This window comes from Polychytrium aggregatum, assembly GCF_025602895.1.
Source record: "Polychytrium aggregatum strain JEL109 chromosome Unknown BJ171scaffold_4, whole genome shotgun sequence".
In the NCBI taxonomy this organism is placed as follows: Eukaryota; Fungi; Chytridiomycota; class Chytridiomycetes; order Polychytriales; genus Polychytrium; species Polychytrium aggregatum.
Genome location: NW_026516206.1, coordinates 882,947 through 902,412, shown reverse-complemented (window position 1 = coordinate 902,412; position 19,466 = coordinate 882,947). Strand labels below are relative to the sequence as shown.

The 19,466-nt window shown below is 58.6% G+C and overlaps 6 protein-coding genes across 6 annotated transcripts; 3 read left to right on the top strand and 3 right to left on the bottom strand.

Annotated features, from left to right (window-relative positions):
* The first annotated feature begins 2,192 nt into the window (after positions 1 to 2,192).
* On the top strand, positions 2,193 to 4,412 carry BJ171DRAFT_489685 (glycerol-3-phosphate dehydrogenase). The gene is made up of 3 exons (XM_053109531.1): positions 2,193 to 3,137; positions 3,340 to 3,686; positions 3,864 to 4,412. Exons 1-3 carry the CDS (start codon positions 2,234 to 2,236, stop codon positions 4,365 to 4,367), a joined length of 1,755 nt encoding a protein of 584 aa, XP_052970766.1. The 5' UTR covers positions 2,193 to 2,233; the 3' UTR covers positions 4,368 to 4,412.
* Positions 4,413 to 7,908, bottom strand: BJ171DRAFT_489683 (chaperonin Cpn60/TCP-1 family). Its single transcript, XM_053109530.1, has 9 exons — positions 7,690 to 7,908; positions 7,366 to 7,519; positions 7,025 to 7,131; positions 6,775 to 6,900; positions 6,627 to 6,679; positions 6,145 to 6,484; positions 5,517 to 5,972; positions 5,060 to 5,231; positions 4,413 to 4,879 (listed from the first exon to the last, which is right to left on the bottom strand). Exons 1-9 carry the CDS (start codon positions 7,699 to 7,701, stop codon positions 4,638 to 4,640), a joined length of 1,662 nt encoding a protein of 553 aa, XP_052970765.1. The 5' UTR covers positions 7,702 to 7,908; the 3' UTR covers positions 4,413 to 4,637.
* Positions 7,909 to 8,006: 98 nt separating this feature from the next.
* Positions 8,007 to 9,506, bottom strand: BJ171DRAFT_489680 (uncharacterized protein). Its single transcript, XM_053109529.1, has 2 exons — positions 9,106 to 9,506; positions 8,007 to 8,861 (listed from the first exon to the last, which is right to left on the bottom strand). The coding sequence occupies exons 1-2, from the start codon at positions 9,171 to 9,173 to the stop codon at positions 8,273 to 8,275; spliced, it is 657 nt and encodes a 218-aa protein (XP_052970764.1). The 5' UTR covers positions 9,174 to 9,506; the 3' UTR covers positions 8,007 to 8,272.
* A 1,074-nt stretch (positions 9,507 to 10,580) lies between these two features.
* On the top strand, positions 10,581 to 12,188 carry BJ171DRAFT_212018 (uncharacterized protein). The gene is made up of 2 exons (XM_053106379.1): positions 10,581 to 11,242; positions 11,489 to 12,188. Exons 1-2 carry the CDS (start codon positions 10,730 to 10,732, stop codon positions 12,008 to 12,010), a joined length of 1,035 nt encoding a protein of 344 aa, XP_052970763.1. The 5' UTR covers positions 10,581 to 10,729; the 3' UTR covers positions 12,011 to 12,188.
* Positions 12,189 to 12,991: 803 nt separating this feature from the next.
* Positions 12,992 to 15,889, bottom strand: BJ171DRAFT_212015 (GDSL/SGNH-like acyl-esterase family found in Pmr5 and Cas1p-domain-containing protein). Its single transcript, XM_053106378.1, has 3 exons — positions 15,606 to 15,889; positions 14,504 to 15,400; positions 12,992 to 14,268 (listed from the first exon to the last, which is right to left on the bottom strand). Exons 1-3 carry the CDS (start codon positions 15,793 to 15,795, stop codon positions 13,001 to 13,003), a joined length of 2,355 nt encoding a protein of 784 aa, XP_052970762.1. The 5' UTR covers positions 15,796 to 15,889; the 3' UTR covers positions 12,992 to 13,000.
* A 667-nt stretch (positions 15,890 to 16,556) lies between these two features.
* On the top strand, positions 16,557 to 18,835 carry BJ171DRAFT_595794 (uncharacterized protein). Its single transcript, XM_053114629.1, has 4 exons — positions 16,557 to 17,108; positions 17,191 to 17,370; positions 17,528 to 17,830; positions 17,982 to 18,835. Exons 1-4 carry the CDS (start codon positions 16,834 to 16,836, stop codon positions 18,556 to 18,558), a joined length of 1,335 nt encoding a protein of 444 aa, XP_052970761.1. The 5' UTR covers positions 16,557 to 16,833; the 3' UTR covers positions 18,559 to 18,835.
* The last annotated feature ends 631 nt before the right edge of the window (positions 18,836 to 19,466 follow it).

Genomic DNA, 19,466 nt, shown 5'->3' with positions numbered 1-19,466 from the left:
ACCGAGATCGCGAACGGGATTGGGATCGCGACCGGGATCGAGATCGAGATCGAGATCGAGACCGTGAAAGGGATCGGGACTGGGACCGAGACCGCGATCGTGACAGAGACCGCGAACGTGATCGAGACCGGGATCGCCCGGACCGCCCAGATCGCGAGCGATTCGAAGGCCGAGAATGGACCGACCGACCCAAGGACCTTCCCTGGCCACGAGACGTTCGCCCTGGAGCTCCGACAGATCGACCGGGACGAGAGCGTGCTCGCTCCTCACTCTCAAGAGAAGCTGACTGGCCCGAGCACGACAAGGCTGTTCGCAAGGAGCCTGCCAAGGAGCCTGCCAAGGAGCCTGCCAAGGAGCTCGGCGATGAAGCAGCCACTCGCAGCGAAACGCCGACGAAACGTGAAGAAGGACATGCCCAACCAACAAGCGAGTCTGCTCCAAACTCTGTGCCGGGCCAGCGGCTGCACAAACAGAAGAGCTCGGAGCAGCTCTACGACCCGGCAAACCCCGAGGGATGCGCTGAGGAGGAAGACGAAGAGGAAGAAGGCGAAGCGTTCGAAGCAAAGCCGCCGTTGCAACACCTGGGGATCGGCCTGGCTGCAGAAAAGGCGTTGCCACAGCCGAGTCTGGAACCACCTGCTGGCTCAAACGACAGCCCGACAAAGCCACTCTTCAGCAGCGATGGCCAGCGATATGTAGAAGAGCCCTCGTCGGCGACCTTGGCGAAACCAGAGTCTGAGGAGCAGCCGTCCTCGACAAGCAGGCGTACCGATGACCTTGACGATTCCAAGTCCGTGAACGGGCTCGAAAAGGGCGAGATTTCCGAGTCGGTGCCCCCGTCCTTCTCCCGCCCGCCGCCCTATCGAGATTCTCGTGGCAAGCCTGGAAACGGACCTCCCTATCCGGAACATGCAGCCCGACACCGCCGAGGCGGATACCGCGACGGGCCTGACGCTGGCTTCTACGAAGGCGGCCTTCCCGAAGGCAAGGACAGGCGCGAGCCTCGAGAATTCCGCGGCCGCCCAGCCAGGTTCGGCGGATACGAATTCCGCGGAGCACCATCATCGTCCGTGTCGACCCCAGGCGGCGGGCCGAGCTCGGGATTCGATGCCCTTGAGCCCGGTTATATCGGAGAGCGCGACCAAGATCCGGATCGCACCAAGCCCCACCAGTACATGGGACGCCCTCCGTTCCGCGAGCCTCGCGGAGGCGCATCTCGCCCGTACTTTGATCGAGATCGGCCGACGCCGTCGTTCCGAGACGAACGACTTGCTGCCAACATCCCTCGCGACCGCAACTGGGCCCGCGACCGGGAGTATGGCTCTTGGGAACGAGACTCGCCCAGCGCCAATCAGCGGGGCTGGCGAGAGCGGGAGAAAGAACGGGACCGAGATCGAGATCGGGATCGAGACCGCGATCGGGACCGCGATCGAGACCGAGACTGGACAGCCGACCGGGACTGGGAACGCCGCGACCGAGACTGGGAGCGAACAGGCTTCGAACGAGACAAAGACTGGGACCGGAGCGACCGCGAGCGAGCCCGCCGTGACTGGGACGAACGAGAGCATGAGCGCGGCTTTGACAAGACTCTGGCAGAGCGCCGGCGGTCTCGAGTCGACTCGGATCCTCAGCGGGAGCGCGATGGTCTGGGCGAGCGAGAGCTCAGCCCGCCGAACGCAATTGGCGCAGGACCAGAGGGATGCGAGACCCGCGAGCGAGTCGACTGACCGGGCCGAGCCTGTCTCGAATGCAATGCCGGAGCCAGATGACCGATTTTGGACCGAGAAGGGCGGTCTGCTCCGTGGCCGAGAGAGCCCACGAATACATTGTACTTATTTTGAAACGGAGCGCCTTCACACACGGATGGCTTGAGAGGGTTGCGTGGGTAGCGTGGGTAATGTGAATCGGGCGACTTTGATCGGTACCCAAATCAACGATATTGCTCTTTGCTCTGACTTGCAGTGACTGCATCTGCAGAGGCTCGCTGGTCCCCGTCGCACCCACTCACTCCATGCACCTCCCTCGCACAGGCCAAGCACTGCAAGCCAAAGTCTCACAGGGCGATCAGGATTGCACGAGGGCTTGTGCGCAATAGCCCGGCACATGCAAACGCCAGCCGCGGTCACTGCGATTCAGACCCGATCCTGCTCGTATCCGGGCGATTCGATTCGTTTCCCGCCCCCCTCCCGCAGCTCTCCTGCTTCATCTCTCCCCAATTAACCTGCCCGAGACAATGGCAACCCGCGTGTGCATCAAAGACATTGAAGATCTGGCCGCACCAGCCGGCGGTCGGCGCCAGCCGTGCACCCAGCAATGCACCAACTGCCCCACCCGAGAGAGCCCAAAGATCTGGGACATCATCATCGTCGGCTGCGGTGCGATCGGCTGTTCGATTGCCCGCGAACTGGCCAAGTACCAGCTCTCGGTTCTGATGCTGGAAAAGGCCAGTGATATTGCACAGGGAGCGTCCAAGGCCAACAGCGGCATCGTCCACGGCGGCTATGACGAGGAACACGGCACGCTCAAGTCCAAGGTCTCGCACTGGGGCAATCAGCTCTTTTCCGGGCTCGACGAAGAGCTCGAGTTTGGCTTCCGGCGGATCGGCTCGCTTGTTTTGGCCTTCAGCCAGCAGGAGCGGGACGGCGAGCTGGTCCGGCTGCTGCAGAATGGTGCCCGCAACGGGGTGCAGGGGCTGCGGATCCTGGATGGATACGACGAGATCTGCAAGATCGAGCCGCATGTTCATCCGAGCGTCGTTGCGGCCCTGCATTGCCCCCACACCGGGATCACGTCGCCGTATGAGTATGTCATTGCCCTGGCGGAAAACGCGATGGAAAACGGCGTCGAGATCAAGTTGCTCCGGGAGGTCGTTGGTATCGAGGCTCTGTCATTGCAGGAGGCCTCTCCAGGCAATCTCCAGCGGCAGCATCATCATGGCCATCAGGCCGGTGGCGAAGAACCTGCCTGCTCGGCACCAGCACCGCAACAGCAACTGTTTCGCATCCGGGCTGAAAACCACTCGACCCTGGACTATGAAGTCTTCCATTCGCGTGTGGTCATCAACTGTGCGGGGCTCTATGCCGACAAGATCGCACAGATGGTCGGGCCCTGCGACTTTCAGATCGTACCTCGGCTCGGTAAGTCCTCGCGAAACAGCGCATCGCATCGCCTTGGTATCGCATCGCATCGTATCGCGTCACATCGCATCACTGCATCCCGGCCCGAAGGCGGGCAGTGCGGATGGATATCGGGATCCTCCCCGTCTGGCGCACTGGTGCGGCATATGGCGATCTTATTCTCGTTAATGGCACGCCGCTCACCATAACCCGACTCTTGTAGGCGAGTACATCCTGCTCGACAAGTCCCAGGGGCATCTGGCCCAGCATGTGCTGTTCCCAGTGCCCTCCCTCGAGCGCGGCAAGGGCATCCTCGTCAGCCCGACCTTCTGGGGCAATCTTTTGCTTGGGCCGACCTCGCGGACCCTCAAAGAGTCCTTTGAAGAAACCAACACCCACGTCCTGCACTTCATCATCAAGTCCGCGCAGCAATCTCTCCCGGCCTTTGATGTGTCGCACGCCATCACCTCGTACACCGGGCTCCGGGCCAAGTGCAGCCGGAAAGACTTTGTAATCGAGGAGAATCCTGCGGTGAAGAATTTTATCAACGTTGCCGGCATCGACTCGCCTGTGAGTAACTGTCTCTGTTGGCCGAGGGTGCGGGCAGACCGGCTGGCAAATGTTCTCACCCAGAATCGGCCACTTGAAAACAAACTCGTTCTTCGCGCTCCTGTGCATCAAACCTATTCTGCCATCTCACCCTCCTCTCACTTTTCCACCATCTGCCTGGATGTGATCTCGATGCAGGGTCTGACGAGCTCGCCGGCCATTGCATTGGTCGTTTGTCAGCTCCTCCAGTCCAAGACGCAGCTGGCTTTTCGTGCCAAGGACTCGTTCCAGCCCCGCCGACGGCGACTGATCCAGCCAAAGCAGCCCAACGGGCCGTATCGTGTCGACCACCCCGACCCCCGCTTCAACATCATATGCCGCTGCGAGGGCATCACCGAGGCTGAGATCCTCGACACCATGTCGCGGCCCTCGCCTGTGCAGGCGCATTCGACTGATACCATCAAACGACGGACACGGGCCGGCATGGGGGCCTGTCAGGGCCGCTTCTGTGAGCCCAGGGTATCGGCACTTATATCACGAGAGACGGGGCAGCCGCTGGAAAAAGTCGAGCGCCGTGCTCTGGGCTCCTCGATCCTCCCGCACCAGCGACTCACCGAGGACGACAAGGATCTGCTCGACAAAATGCAGAAGCTTGAGTATGATCAAGACGACCGCCAGGGCAAGCTGCTGTCGAAACTCTGAAAGGTTCGGTCCCCACGGCGCGCTGAAGGGACGATATATGCCGATTGTAGAACGTCATCCAAAAGTACAAAAGTACACTTTTATTGAAGCCATTCTGCAGCCCATTGGTGTGATTGATTGATGAACAAGGGTACCGGGCTGCGGGAACGGCTGGTTCTGAGAAATGCATGTTGACGAAAGGGAGGGCTTCTGTTGGTGCTGGGGATGTGACGCCCGAGCCCGTACCGGCACGGACACAGTGGAGACTGGTCCGATAGGAGTATTGCCGCTTCAGCGTCTTGGGATGCCGCGACCTCGCATACCGCCACGGCCACGGCCGCCGCGGACGGGTCCGCCATCGGGCTGTTGGCTCTGGGGATTCTTGACGGTCTCGTCGACGGAGAGAATCAGGCATGCGGCCTCGGTGGCCGAGGCAATCATGTTGATCTTGACCAGGGCGGGCTCCCAGACAAACTTTTCAAAGTTGTCGGCAATGGACTCGCTCTCCATATCAACGCCGTACCACTTGCCGCCTGAGATTATCGGGAATCTGGGTTAAAGATGGCGTGGTCGCAAGCAATCACCACACCACACAGCGCAGGAATGCGGGAATGAGGGCAGACCAGGCCCTATCTGGATCGCAAGGCTCGCGTCTGGTTGAACGAGATGTGCCCCGTCCAGAAACAGGCATGTCAATCTAGCAGCACACGTACCCTGGGCGTGCTTCTGGCGGAGCTTGTTGAGAATGTCCGTTGAGTCGAAACCGGCATTGTCGCAGAGCTGGCGAGCAATGACCTCCAGAGCCTTGGCAAAAGAGGCAATGACCATCTGCTGCTTGCCCTCAACACCACGAGAGTAGTCGCGGAGGTATTTCGACAGCTCCATCTGTGGTGCGGCGCGCAAAGCGTCAAGATGTTCAGTCGCAATTAGCAAATACCATTCCACAAGCCTGACGCCTCCATGTCGAGCCACAATTGTGACAGTACGGATGACAGCGTTCACGGCGATCAGTGAAGGAAACCAATGGCCATCGAACCACGCAAGTGACCGATGGTGAATGTTGGTTTTCGCCAGAAAAACATCCCGGGCTACTCGCCAAACAAACGGTCCATCGTGGCTCGACAGATGCACGGACAGGCGTTCGAGGACACGGGCAATCGTAATCATTACCTCGGTGGCACCACCGCCAGCAACAACGTTCTTGTTCTTGATGGCTCGTCGGACAATCATGATGGCATCGTGCAGACTACGCTCGACCTCGGCAATAAACTGCTCGGCACCACCGCGGAGGATCAGGGTGCAAGTCTTGGCCTGCGGGCAGCCCTGGAACAGGTTGTACCGCTCGCCGCCAACCTGTCGCTCCTCGAAAAAGTCGCAGGTTCCGAGGTGATCGGCGCTGATATCGTTCACACTCGACTGGATAGCTCCGCCGACGGCCTTGACCACACGGCCGAGATCATCGGCGGCAACACGGCCAGCACAGAAGATGTCGCGGTCCGCAAAGTACTGCGTCGCAAGATCGCCGATGGGGAGCTTGGACAGCACAATCTTGGCTCCTGTGGCAACAATCTTCTCGAGCTTTTGATAGATAATGGACCACTCGGCATCGACGATGGCTTGATAGTCCTGAAAATGGCGGCGGTCGCATCAGAGACTGGCATGCAAGGTCGACCGGCCTGAGGGCGGCAAGAGACGGAGCCCGCTCGCCATGCCGGCAGCCAAAGCCAAAGTCGCAGCTGCCTGATTCGCAGCATGAGCTGCATGGCTGACAGGACGACCAGGGTCCAAGCAGACCTACCTTGACCTCCTCGATGCGGACTTCGGCATTGTCCTTCTCGGCCTTGAGCTCCAGCTCGACGTTCAGCGCAAGGATCTTGGGCGACTTGAAGGACTTGGGCTGCTGCTCAAAGCCGGCATAGGAAAAGGTCTTCTTGAAGGCGACACCGTCGATGAACAGGGAGTCTTGCAGGGCACCACCGGGAACCTTCTTGATGCCAATCATCTTCTCGTTCAGCTCATCCTGGTCCAGATGGAGGACGGCGTTGACGACCATGTTCTTGAAAAAGTCCTTGTGCGAGTGAATCAGCTTCGAGGACATGGCGGTGGCAGCGCACTTTTCGAGAAGACCTCGGAACTCGCTGGAACAGACGGCACACAGCAGAGCCGGAGTCAGTGTCCACGGCAGCTGTCCATGCCCTGCGTCTGCCTCTCCGGCCACCAATCCACCAAGATCATCGACGATCGGGACACAAATCACAAGGCACGGAGAACAGCACTTACGCCTCGTTGGTGCGCTCGACGCTAACGGCAATCTCCTTGATCTTGTTGATAGCCTGTAGGTTGATTCCACGAAATGAGACGATCAGCGTGTGTTTCCAGCCAACGAGGATAGGCATCGGGAGCTACGGCCATCCGAATCGAGGCTTACCAGAACCGAGGCGGTGCGGAAGCCGCGGATGATAGTCTGGGGAGGAACACCCTCCTCAATGTACGATCGAACCTCGCGCATCAGCTCGGCCGCAAAGAGTGTGACACTGGTGGTTCCGTCTCCGACCTGTGCAAGGATGCATTGATAAGTGATACCACCATGAGCCCGAGCCTGGCTGACACCGCCTTCCAGGAATGCGTGTTCCCGTAATCAGGGCCCAGACAAGCAGCGCTGACAGAGAACCACATACTTCGACGTCCTGGGCTCTCGAGATGTCGACCAGAGCCTTGCCCGCGGGGTGAACGATATCCAGGAGCTTCAGGATGGTAGCGCCGTCGTTGGAGATGACGGGCTCGCCTGGGAATGCGGGACGACAGATGAGTCAGCGATTAATCTATTGCAGTGTGTTTATCCTGGGGAATGAGAGGCCCTAATCGCCAACGGAGCTGGCGATCGCAACCGGCCGCTGTGGGCGCAAACTCGGGGGGTGTCTGGCGTTGCACCTGCATGAGCCAGCCAACAACAGCGCCCTCCGCCTCTCCAGCAGAGCACATTTCATATGTCACACATCGTGATCCTCAGGAGCTCTACCTTTGGAGTCGATGATCAGCTTGTCCATGCCTCTGGGACCAAGGGTGGTTCGGATGATGTCAGCGACAGTAAGGCACGCGTTGATGTTGGAGATCAGCTGGCCCTTGCCCTGGGAGGTGTCGGTGCCCTCTCGGAGCAAGATGATTTGGGGTTGCTAATGGTGGACCCGGAGACGGCGGTAAAGATCGCCGACCCGGTGCGATTTCAGCCGGCACAGAGGCGAGAACAGAGCAGAGCGGAGCGAGAGCGAAGAACAGGAAATGTCAGATCGTCGATCAGGCGAGGAGCGCCGCTGAGCCGGGCCAGGCACAGGAAGGGTCGTACCATGCCATTCATTTTTTCGGTGGTGCTGGGGAGCGAGTTGGACGACAGCGACGGGGGGTGGGCAGAGGGGCGATCGACAGGGCCGTTGCAGCGGGGCGGATCTAGATCAGGCCAAGCGAGGGAGGGAAGACGGCGAATGGCCGAGGGGTGCTGGTCCAAGACGGGAGTGAAATGCTGGCTGGATCCGGCGACGCCGGCGCGGGCGCTGGCTGGATCCGCTGTGCACGTGCGCGCCAAGCCACATGCCAAGCCACTCGGGCCACAGCAAGGCATGAGCGATGTTCCAGCACCGCCCAGCGAGCAGACCTGCGACCACAACCAGAAGAGACCCAGGCGGACGGGGGATGCTGTTGTGAGCGGAGGGCCGGGCGATCCAATGTTCTGGGTCCAGATACACCCACCCATCACCAGAGACGCCCATCTTGCCGTCGAGAAACCACGGAACTGTCCAGATGGCCGAATGCATATTGTATCTCAAGACTGTGCTCGTCCAAATCAACAACAAGCAGAGCCGAACTGTGTAAGAGGTGTTGTTCCGTTCGGCTCTGGACGGGCTATGAGCACGCCCCACCCCGGCGACTGGCTACTTCTTTTTCATCCAAAACTCCAGTCCCAGGGCACGCATGCGGGCCGCCACAGCGGGCGTCAGCATCGCCGTCAGGCCCAGCCGCAGCGGAACAATCAGATTGTGGGCGGCGATGGCAACCAGAAGGGTCGTGCCGGCCTTGGCCCAGGCACTCTTGACGGAATCTTCGAGGCTCTCGTCCTTGTGCTCGGCCGAGACCTCGTCGATATTGGCCGAGGCGCAGATTTCGAGGGCATCGGCTTCTTCGCCGCTGGTCCAGAACCACGAAGTTGCCTGGGTGATTTGTGCAAGCACGGGATCGACGTCGAGGCCGAAGGTGATGGCCGTGTACCAGATCGTCAACGAAACTGTCGACACACCCATGTACGTGATAAACGCGACGGGGCCATATTCCTTCAGCAGATGCTTCAGCCCGCCAGTCTTCTTGGGCGAGGACTTTGCCAGCGTCGCGCCGAGGCCGAGGGAGCCGAGGGAGACCGGCGACGGGCCGGAGCCGTATCCGCCAACGCAGTTGGAGGCGATGGGGGAGCGGTTGGTATTGGTGGCAGAGACCTTGAGTCTCTTGGCGATGCTGGCCGGCCAGCGGCTGCGAGCAAGGGGGATGATGCGCAGATGCGACGATAGGGGGGTCAGGGCCGGATTGCCAGGCATGAGCGACGTCTCAGAGAGCTTGGGTCGGTTGCGGTGCTTGTTCGCAGCGTCAGCACTAACCCCACGATGTCGCAGCCGCAGCCACACCTCGACAATCTCCCCCCCCCGACCGAGCAGACACACGCAGCGTCGGAGGCCGAGGCCCGGGGCAGATTCCGGGCAGTCGAGGGAGCGCATACCTGGCGCAGGGTCTCAGTGCGCTGCGAGTCAGCAAAACAGCCCGCTGTCCAAGGCCCAAGACGGTCATCGTTGCGGGAGCGAAAAGCAAAGAGGCGGTCGATCGGCGGAAGCGGGTGAGGCACAGCCAGAGCAGAGCTTATCGGGGGGGGGGAGCCAGAGAGGATCCCAAGCCAGCGCCTGTCTGATCCGGTTCAGGCCAGTCGAGACGGGAGCGAGAGATGCACAAGCGATTTGCTGGCCAAGAGCAGTGGAAGAGCGGATGCGGGAGCAAGCCAACAGGCCAAGGACCGCCTGCGTTTTGTCGGCCCAACAAAGGGGCGTGCTCAACAACCCCAAAGCAGGGCGGGTTGGGGCGGCAGAACCTGTCTTGCATTCCCACCAGCAATCAGCCCCGATGCGGCCGGCCGAGCAGAGTATCAGAGAGCAGGCACAGTGCGGTGTGCCAGTGCGGTATGCCAGTGCATGGCCGCGCGGGTGGATGGCGAATGACTGCATGCATTCATGCAGAACTGCTCTGCATCGCATGGAATAGCATGGCACTGCATGGAATAGCATGGAATAGCATGGCATCGTAGTGCATCACTCTGTATCGCATTGTGCCGCGCTGTGTCCGAGATACAGAGTCCTGCAGCAGACTTTTGGCAAAGCCGAGACCGATGGTCCGATCTGGACATCGTCTCGCCTCGCTCTCATGCATCGCTGCGCTGCGTCGGCCCAGTCGAGTCGTATGTCGCCAGCAACAGAACGCCGATGGGTGGATACATCGTCCAGCAAGCGGCTGTGTCTGGGTACCGCCTCTCTCTCTCTGTCTTGCGGTCCGGCACGGATCAGGCCACGACGAAGGCGGCGGATCCAGCGCATTCGGCCGTGGATGCGATTTCCGCAAGCGAGAACCGTCGGTCAGCTACGTCAGCCAACCATATCGACAAGGAGTGAAGTCACCGCCATGATCGAGTCGAATCCACAGTCGCATCACACGCCGATTGACGGACGGTGCCCTTGAGCCACAGCCTTTGCAGGGCTGCCGCCATCCTCAGCTCGTCCAAGCTGTAACTCTGTAGATGGCGATTGTGGCCGGTGGGTGAGAAAATGTGTTCTCATGGGGCAGGAGGTACATCGTGTCGAAAACCAACGAGATGCATCGTCTCTTTCAAACACAGGCACGCCATCGCTGGATAGTAGCGTACAAAAGATGGCATTTTCCTCGGGTGTCCGTTCCGTTGTCCTTGGATGTTCTGTGGTGTCCTGTGAGCAGAGAGATACATGAATCGAGAGGACAGCAAGGACCAGCGAGTCGTTTCAGACACAGTCGCTGCAAGTCGAGGCAGGAGCACACACCTGGGATGAGCGAAGTGGACGCAGGACATGAGCAAAATCTCAACAACGTGAGCGCCGATCGACGTCATTCAGCCAGCTCGATCAACATCATTCAATCCACACAAGTCATCCACATATATAGAGCGGCCTGTTTCAACATGGGCGTGCATTAAAGCCTATAAATTCTGGACAGCGATCCCTGCTTGAGCGACTCATTCTTTCCCGTCGCCTTTGCTGCTCGAAGCATCGACACTCGGGGACCACCACCACCACCGCCACCGCCACCACCACGAACCTACAATAACCATGTCGGCATCGCCAACGCAGTTTCCTCCGCTCGACTCGTTGGTCCCGTCGTTGACCTTTCAGCAGCTCCAGGCCAACGCCATCAACGCCTGTGTCTTTGGCGGCCTGACAGGGTCGTCCCTCATCGTGGCCTATCTGTCGTTCTGGGTCGCAAAGGAGCGCCGTTGGAAGCCTATCTACACTCTCAACTTGGTGCAGAGCCTTCTCTACATCATCAAAATCATCACTGCTACCAGTTACAGCGTCTTTCTCGGGCTGAACTGCAGCCCGCGTGCGCCGCTGCTGTCAGCGTCGCTCATGGGCTGCTGGTATGTCGTCTACACGATCCTGGCGATTCGGCTGATGCTCTTTACACAATACAAGCGCTTCTGCCAAGCGGTATTTGTGATTGCCATTGTGGTGCACTGTTCCCTGGTGACCATCGGCACTGTCAACCGCACGTCCAAGATCAAGACTTCCTATCTCTGCGGCGACACCTATCCTTCATACTACAAGCAGCAGTACACCGTTGAGGTAGTTGTAGTCTCTGTCGAGGCCAGTGCTGCATATCAGAGTGCATGATGGCTCACTGCCTCAGACTGTCACGCAAGACTGGATATGCATCGACTATGTCGATTTGCCCTCCACTGGCGACCTTGTACATATGCACCATGAGTGTGGACGATTGTCAGCACTGCTTTCTTGATATGCTTGGTCCTGACAACAATCAATTAATGCTCTCATTTCATCACATATCGACTCGAAACGACTCCCTGAAAGCTTCTCTTGGAGCTCTTCACAGCCACGATGCTCATCATTGGCCTCATCAGCAGAGCCAAGGGTGTCTTTGCCGGCACCCAAGAGATCTTTCGTCAACTGCGAAACAACGAGCAGCTCCGTATCTTTTACGTCGTCATCTTCATCGTGATCAAGATGGCGATCACTTGGTGGCCTGGCATCGGCCTCGTCTTTGATACAACGGCGCTGACCCATGGCATCGACACGGCTCGATCGGCCTTGGTGTACTGGGCACTTGCCCGGGAACAGAGCCAGGTCTCCAAGACCATCAAAACCAACTTTGTCCGCAACATCAAAAACGTATCCAATGCTCCGGCAAATGCACAGAATGTCAGTGCCCACGGCAGTCAGGCTGCCCCTGGCTCCAAGTCCGAAGGACGCGGCCTTGACCTTGAGCTCGGCACGGCGCCGCTCAAGGGTGGTGACGACGATAAGATCCAGTCCAAGACCAAGATTCAGCGATCTGTTCTTCAGTCCAACGATACCCTGGGTGGCAAGGATTAAGTTCCTGTGCGGCCAAGGCTCTAGAGACCATTTCCCAGACATTTTGCACCCTCCTTCAGATACGCTGCGCCCATCAAAGCACCCCGCTCGTCTGAAATACTCCCTGCAGCCCGCTCTTCCCTGCCACGGCTCACAACCGCTCCCACGGGATTCTGCTTCATTCTCCACTTTTCCTGGTTCTGAAAATATACAAAAAATCAAACCTTTTCAAACCACTGCTACTGGCGATGCTGCTCGGGATACTTGGCCGTGCGAGGGTCCATCAACCAGAGCAAACAGCAGCTGAGCAGCCATTCCTATTGGATGTCCCGTTTCGTTTGGATGGCTCCTTTCATTTGGACGTCCCGTTTCATTTGGCTAAACGAACACTGTATTTCTTTCTCTTTGGGCAAAAGTGCCACCGATCTATGAAGCACAACACATTGCCAAGCAACTCTTTTCTAGGGAGAAGGGAAGGAAATCGATCGAGGAAGGAGGGAGCAGTGCAGGAAGAGGTTGATGGGCCGACAAGAGATGTCGCCGTCGCCAGAGCTCAACCTTCTATCAGTGATAAATGCAGATCCATCGATCTGGCGAGGGAGGCGGGACAAGGCAAAGAAAGAGAGAATAAGAGCAACAACGTGGGATCGTAACGCGAGGCAGATCTAACAAATATGAGCGAACCGGGCTACAGCCCCGAGAGCAAAGTCGACAAACCACGCAACGGGGAGAAGGAAGTGCAGAAGTGAAGAGCAGGGTGCACCAAATGCGCCCTTCTCGAATGCAGGGGACAGGATTGAAGGGTCGGCAGAGTATGGTACATAGACCACAGGCATTGGCCGGCAATCTTGACGATCGATCTGCCGGATACCGGACAATAGATAGAACGGCGCCGAGGCCGAGAGTGTGTGCGCAGGCGGCGCAGTTGGCATCAGATGGAGGGAGGCTGAATCGTCTGGTCAGGGCAGAGAACCAGACGGACTTGATCAACTAAGACGGGCAGGTGGGAGTTCACGAGCTCGGACGGTCGTCGGATGCGTTGGCTGAACCAAAGAGCCACGAAACCAGGGTCAAGCCGAGTTGATAGACGTTTTCGGAGATGACACAGAGCAGGGCCAGGAGGAAGAGGCCGTTGAACACTAGAAAGACAGGCTTGGAAACGATCTCGAGCAAGCGCGTTGGCAGCACGGCAAGGACAGAGTCGCCATCGGAACCACGCAAGAGGTGGTACTGCAGCACGAGCATGACCAAGGACCGCGACTGGACCCACGACAAGCCCGAATGGACCGTTTCAAAGAAGCCGTTGGCAGTCGTTTGGATGCCGTGGATGCCCCAGCGCGGAAGAGTCACCGTCATGAAGTAGAAGAGCGCCACGAGTCCCAGGGGCGAGACAACAAGGTGTGCTGGCCAGAACTGGTCCGACGGGAGGAGAGCCGACAAGGCCAGCCAGACGATCAGAATAAAGCTGCTGGTGATAAACTCCAGGATCGGGTACTTTGGAGTATACACGCTCGACGGGGGCAAGGTGGATACTTGGTAGTGGTACGAGCCCAGAGCGACGCCGAGGACCGGCGTGAATATGTTGGCAGAGAGCAGCAGGGCCAGGGTCTCGACGCCCAGCTTGGCCGACGGCTGCAGCAGCCCGGTGTTGGCAAGCATGGATGAGTTGACTGCCATCAGCGTCAGCGTTGAGACCAGGAAGAACACCTTGGCGGCCAGCCACGACGATGAAATGCTTGCATCAAAGGCCATGCACAGGCCCAGAAACTCCAGGCCGATGACAAGGATGGGGACCGAGTACGTGAATACAGAAACACGCAGAACAATCGAGGTGATGAGCATTGTCGAAAGAGCGGCCACGATCCAGGCCGCGGCGATTTGCTTGCGGTGCGTCAGTCGACTTGAAAGCTGGTACAGAGTGAGATTGTGGAATCGGAGCAGGATAAAGGCGCTGAAGACAATGTGCGAGAGGGTGTGGACATCCGGGTGGCTCTCGTGGTTGAAGTAAAAGTCGAGCAGGACGAGGAGGGCAAAGGCGCCCTCGAGTTGCCGCAGCATTGGGTAGGGCTGGCCCACGGGCTTGCAAAACATGACCACCCAGAGCAAAAACGCGCCTGCTATGAGGAGCGAGACGGTGCCGACGGCGGCATTGGCCATCACATTAACTTGGCTGAAGGACCGATAGTACGACACGACAAGGATGAGGGCAAGCGTCAGCATGGTGACGAGCAGGCGCCAAGCCAGCGCGTAGCTGGGCGATCGGAGTCGCGAGGAGGCCGCTGAGCAGCAGAATCAATTCACGGCGTTAGTAAAAGGCTCGACCCGTAAGACATGCTCGTTTGGACCGCGCCGACAGCATTCGAGGACGACCCAGCTGCTGGTGGCCTGATCCCCGAATGGATGCGGATACGATCCAGTCCGCTCACATCAGCCTGATGGAGCAGAGCAGCGTCACACGAACGGAAGAGAGCCAGATCGATGCATCCACGGCTTCTGGTCGCACCAATAGCTTACCGCTGCGATGGAATGTCAGCACCCATGCACCGAGGCACGACACCAGCGAGAGACCGATGGGAAGCCACTGGCTCCAGCGCACTTGGGGCCGGGGAGTACAGCATGTTGCTGTCAGGTTGGGCATGGTTGGGTTGCAGAGCCAGTTGAGGAACATGTCGACCTCGTTGTCGACAATCTCGGCCGAAAAGTGCAATCCGTCGTAGGCGTATTCAAGGGCGGACTCGTAGAGGTTGTGCATGGACCGGGAAGTGGCCAGGCGCGAGCGTTGCGGGCTGCGAGAGGCCAGCATATCGTCGATGATTTGGTTGTATTCGTCGACGAAGCCGGACCGCATCTTGCGGCGACGGTGCTCGCTGAGCTTGTGGTTGACGAGCGGGGTCAGGTACCGGAAAATGGCCTTGTCGGCCAAGGGCACCGGAGAATACTCGACGCCGTTTTGAATGGCCCGCAGCTGCGTCCGGAAGCGGGTCTTGCCGTTTTCGGTGTCGTTGGCGTTTTTCATGAACCACATCCCGGCCGAGAAGACGAGGGCACTGGTGCGGCGATGCGCCCGGACTCTCGAGCCACTCAGCTCCGAGACAATGTCGGAGCTGTTGAGGAAAGGGTCCCAGAAAAACTCAACCGAGGTGTTTGCGTCGACCGAGAAGCGCTGGGAGGCATGGCGGTCGGCACCTCTGGTAGCGTTTCCGGTGAGACGATACCGCAGGGCATAGTAGAACAGCCGCATGGTCGAGTCGCCGTAGAGGGCGATGCGGGTGTTGTTGAAGCAGGCGTGTGCATCGCGGGCACCGTAGTAGTGGACTGAGCAGCCCTTTGGCTGCCAAGCGGGGCCCTTGAAGTCCGACAAGAAGACCCAGTTGCCATCGCCGAGCGACTGGTCGCAGCCAACGCTGGGATCTGACGATGAGCGACGGATGAGAGGATCGTATTAGCAGCGATGTGGCAGCTGGGTCGGCAGAGGCGATATGAATGGGTCGGCAGCGACCGGAGGTGCTTCGTAAACGAGCTGAATGGGAAGCAGCGCTTTCAAAGGGCGGCCGGACGATGGCGAGCACGCAGGAGGCCGTCGGGGGGGGGCAAAATGTGGTGAGATGAGACTTACCCATGGGCCGAGGGCCAAGAATCGACTGCAGGCCGGCAATAAGTAGCAGCACTGAAAGCACCAACGCAGAGACAATCGGATAGCGGCGACGAGGCAGGTCATCATGGGAGTCGCCCGAGGCGATGAGCGGGACGGCAGCCTCTGCGGCCGAGCCGAGATACTTTTCTTCCAGAGCGATCGAGGCGTCCATGGAGGAGAAGGAGGAGGGCAGCAGCCGTACGGAAGAAGCAGGGCGGGGCGGACAGACGAACGGAAGAGAAAGATGGTGGTGAACGACGACGAGAAAGCGGCAGGCGGCAGGAGACCGGGAAAGGCAGGCACAAGTGGCGGGCCTTGTGAGCACGCGGGGGCGTGCAGAGGGATTGTTGTGGTGCGGGGTGGGACATGTGCGAGCAGGATCCGTGGGTGCGGACGCGGGGGTGGGGATGCAGGATGCAGGATGTGGGATGTGGGATGTGGGATGTGGGATGTGGGATGTGGGATGTAGGATGTGGGATGTGGGATGTGGGATGTAGGATGTAGGATGTAGGATGTGGGATATGCAATTCCATATGCAATTCCATATTCAATTCCATATTCCACATGCAATACCGTATGCAATTCCATATTCCACATGCAATATGCAATTCCATATATTCAATTCCATATATTCAATATTATATGCAATTCCATATCCAATGCGATATGTAATCCCGGCTGCAGTCTCACCACACACTGCAACACCATCCCACACGGTCCACCATCGGCCCCGGCTCGTTCTTAGCCCCGCTGGCCCAGATCGGTTTGGTCATCCGCTTTCCTCTGTCCATCCGTCTCCCTCTGTCCATGTGTTTGCTCCCGTGTCCGTCTGGTTGTCTGCATCGCCCCGCAACCCAAAGCACCTTTTTTTTTTGCTGTGCGCAATGTTAACGGTGCATCCGGCTTCGTGGGCCTCCCCGTCTGTGCTTGCCTTGGCTGTCCACTGGCCCCGGCCACAAGGATCGGAGGCCCTGCGCCAGCGTCCTCGTCCGCGTCGGCCGAGTCTGGTCGATCATCTTTTCTTGCGACCCCGTAACGGGCCCGGCCGTTTTGAGGCCCGTAATGCCCACGGCCGCCGGTTTTGCTTTTGTCTTCCGCACGGTCTTCGCTGGGCTTGCGTCTCGCCCGTCCAATTTCCTCTCTCAGGCACCACCATCCGCCTCTGCAACCCATCCTGCATTCAACCCATTCTTCTGTCTGCCCGCCTGCCATGGATGGTCCTGATCCAAGTCTCGGTCCCACCGCCCCCGTTCCAACACCCCACAAGGTCTTTGCCCAGGCCGAGGCCGAGATGCGCCAGAACCTCATCGGCGAGGCCGCCCGCAACTATGCGATCGCGGCCACCCAGGGACATGTCCTCGCGCAGGTCGCCCTCGCAAGAATGTATTCCAAGGGCCTCGGCGTCGAGCAGTCCTATCGCAGCGCCTTCAAGTGGTACGTGAAAGCTGGCTTTGTCGGCCATGCCATGGCCCAGTTCAATGTCGGGTAAGCATCTCGCCAAGTCCGCGGCCATCGCACTCGCTCGGTCACCCGCATGCCACCCGGGCCCGCCTCTGACCCAGCCTAGCTATTTCTATGAGCACGGCAATGCCGTTACTGTCGACCTGGCCGAGGCAGAAAAGTGGTATCGCAAGGCTGCCGAGAACGGTCTTCCCAATGCCCAATACCGGCTCGCTGTCCTGCTCTCCAGCGCTGATCCAAACTCGACCGAGGCCTTTGATTTCGCTTTGGCCGCGGCTGTCCAGCAGTAAGTATCCGCTTCTGCTTGTCGCTGCTCGGGCAACTTCAAGGATCCTCCCGGCTGGGCTGCTTCCGCTACTCACACCACTCACGCTACTCACACCGCTCCCCACCCCTTCCCTTACTCGACATTCTCAACACATTGCCATTCTATCGCGTCACAGATTTCCCTTGGCCTATGGCATCCTGGCGTCGTTCTACCACCACGGTCGCGGAATCGAGCGCAATTCAAGCCAAGCACTGAAATGGTGCAAGCTGGGTCTCCGGAACTCCGAGAGCGCCGAGATGCTCTTCTTACTCGGAAGCATCTACGACTCCCATTCGGACATTCGGGACGAGGAGGCTGCTTTTGAGGCATGGATGAAAGCCGCCCATATGGACCACCCCGAGGCTGCCTACGGCGTCGGCTGCTATCACTATCACGGCCACGCCGGTTTGGATGTTGACTACAGCGAGGCGCTTTATTGGTGGGTGTACCAGTGCCTCGTTAGCCCTCATCCCTGCACTGCTTCACGAGTCTCGATATCATCTGTACCCGAGCCTCCTGTGCTTTCACCGCCCGAGCGAGTGCTCCTCTGACTGGGTGCATGCTTCCATCGCCATGTTTGACATCCACAGGTATTCAGCTGCCGTGCGTCACGGCTTCGTCAAGGCCAAGTTCTGCATTCCCTATTGCCACTACAATCTGGAAGACTACGGCGTTTCATTCACCATGTTCCTTGGGGACGTTCAGGGCGGCAATACCTCTTCCAACGTTGGCCTCGGCCATTCTTACTACTACGGACGTGGCACCGACCAAGATATCGCTGCTGCCGTCCATTGCTATCTTGCACTCGCTCCCGACGACCAGACTCCTGAAGTCAAGACCAATCTCGGCAAGGTTTTTCTTGACGGAGCCGGCGGCCTGGACAAAGATCCTGCAAAAGCCCTGGCGCTCTTTATCGAGAGCAGCGACCAAGGCGATGCCAGTGGCATGTACTATCGCGGCTACTGCATCGAAGAAGGCCTGGGCTGCGATGCCAGCACTAATTTGGCCATCCCTTGGTACGAGCAAGCTTACCTCAGACACAATCCGTTGGCACAGGACGCTCTCTTGCGTCTCGACCGCTTCAGCTGCAGCGTTGTGTTCCCAGAACCCACTTTGAACTCGACCGGCGCCCAGCCAGAGGAGTATGTCTTTGAAGACGATGAATAGCTGTGCTGCTGTGGCGAGCACATTACGCAGAATGGCCTTCCAGAAGCCAGCACCTGCAGTGCCTGCCCCTTGTATCCCTGGCGATTGATCACCGCTCTCCATATCCTTCCTAATGGACCCGCATCCTCCCTCTGGTATAGATTGATCACTTTCCTCCTTCCCTCCATCTCATTTAGAAAGAGCACCTTGGCTCGTAATCCCTATAGATCCCCGCTACAGTTAATCAGCGTCCTCATAGTACGATAGTCCTAATTGGTACCAATAAACTAGACTACAGTGTTTCCAAAATGAAATGGGACACCCCCGTTTTTAACCACGACAGTGTGTTTTCTGGAACCTGAATACACCCACCCACTCATCGCATTCATGGCCAAGCAAGTATGTCCAAGGAGACCGAAGTGGTGATTGCCTTTGGGAATGCCTCGTGGAAGCAAGGGAAGGGATATGCTTCCAGTCCCAGGAGACTCAGGTTCGCTCGGTATTTCAAGCAATTCCACCATCACCAGAGACGCCCACCAGACCGATCCGTCTCCAAGATCCATGAGTGCTCGGTGAACGAGTTCAACACATCCCAGGTATGCTCACATTGTCGGGAAGCCAAGCGACTCGAGTCACCCGAGTATCTTGATGTCGAGTTAGCATAGAACTGTCCAGAGGATCGAGTGGATACACCACACAAAGATATTGCCAACCAGGACGGGAAACAATCGCGTGGCTTGCCCACTGGGGTCTACAGTCAGTCAGCGGGGTTCAGACATCTGAAGCCAGGAAGGAACTCTGTCCCGTTTCTCTCTGGACCGACTGGACTGGCTGGACTGGCTGGACTGGCTGGACTGGCTATGGCGCAGGCATGTGGCCCTCACATGACCGCAAGCTCGCCGATTCTCTCGACCCATGTTTCGGCTGAT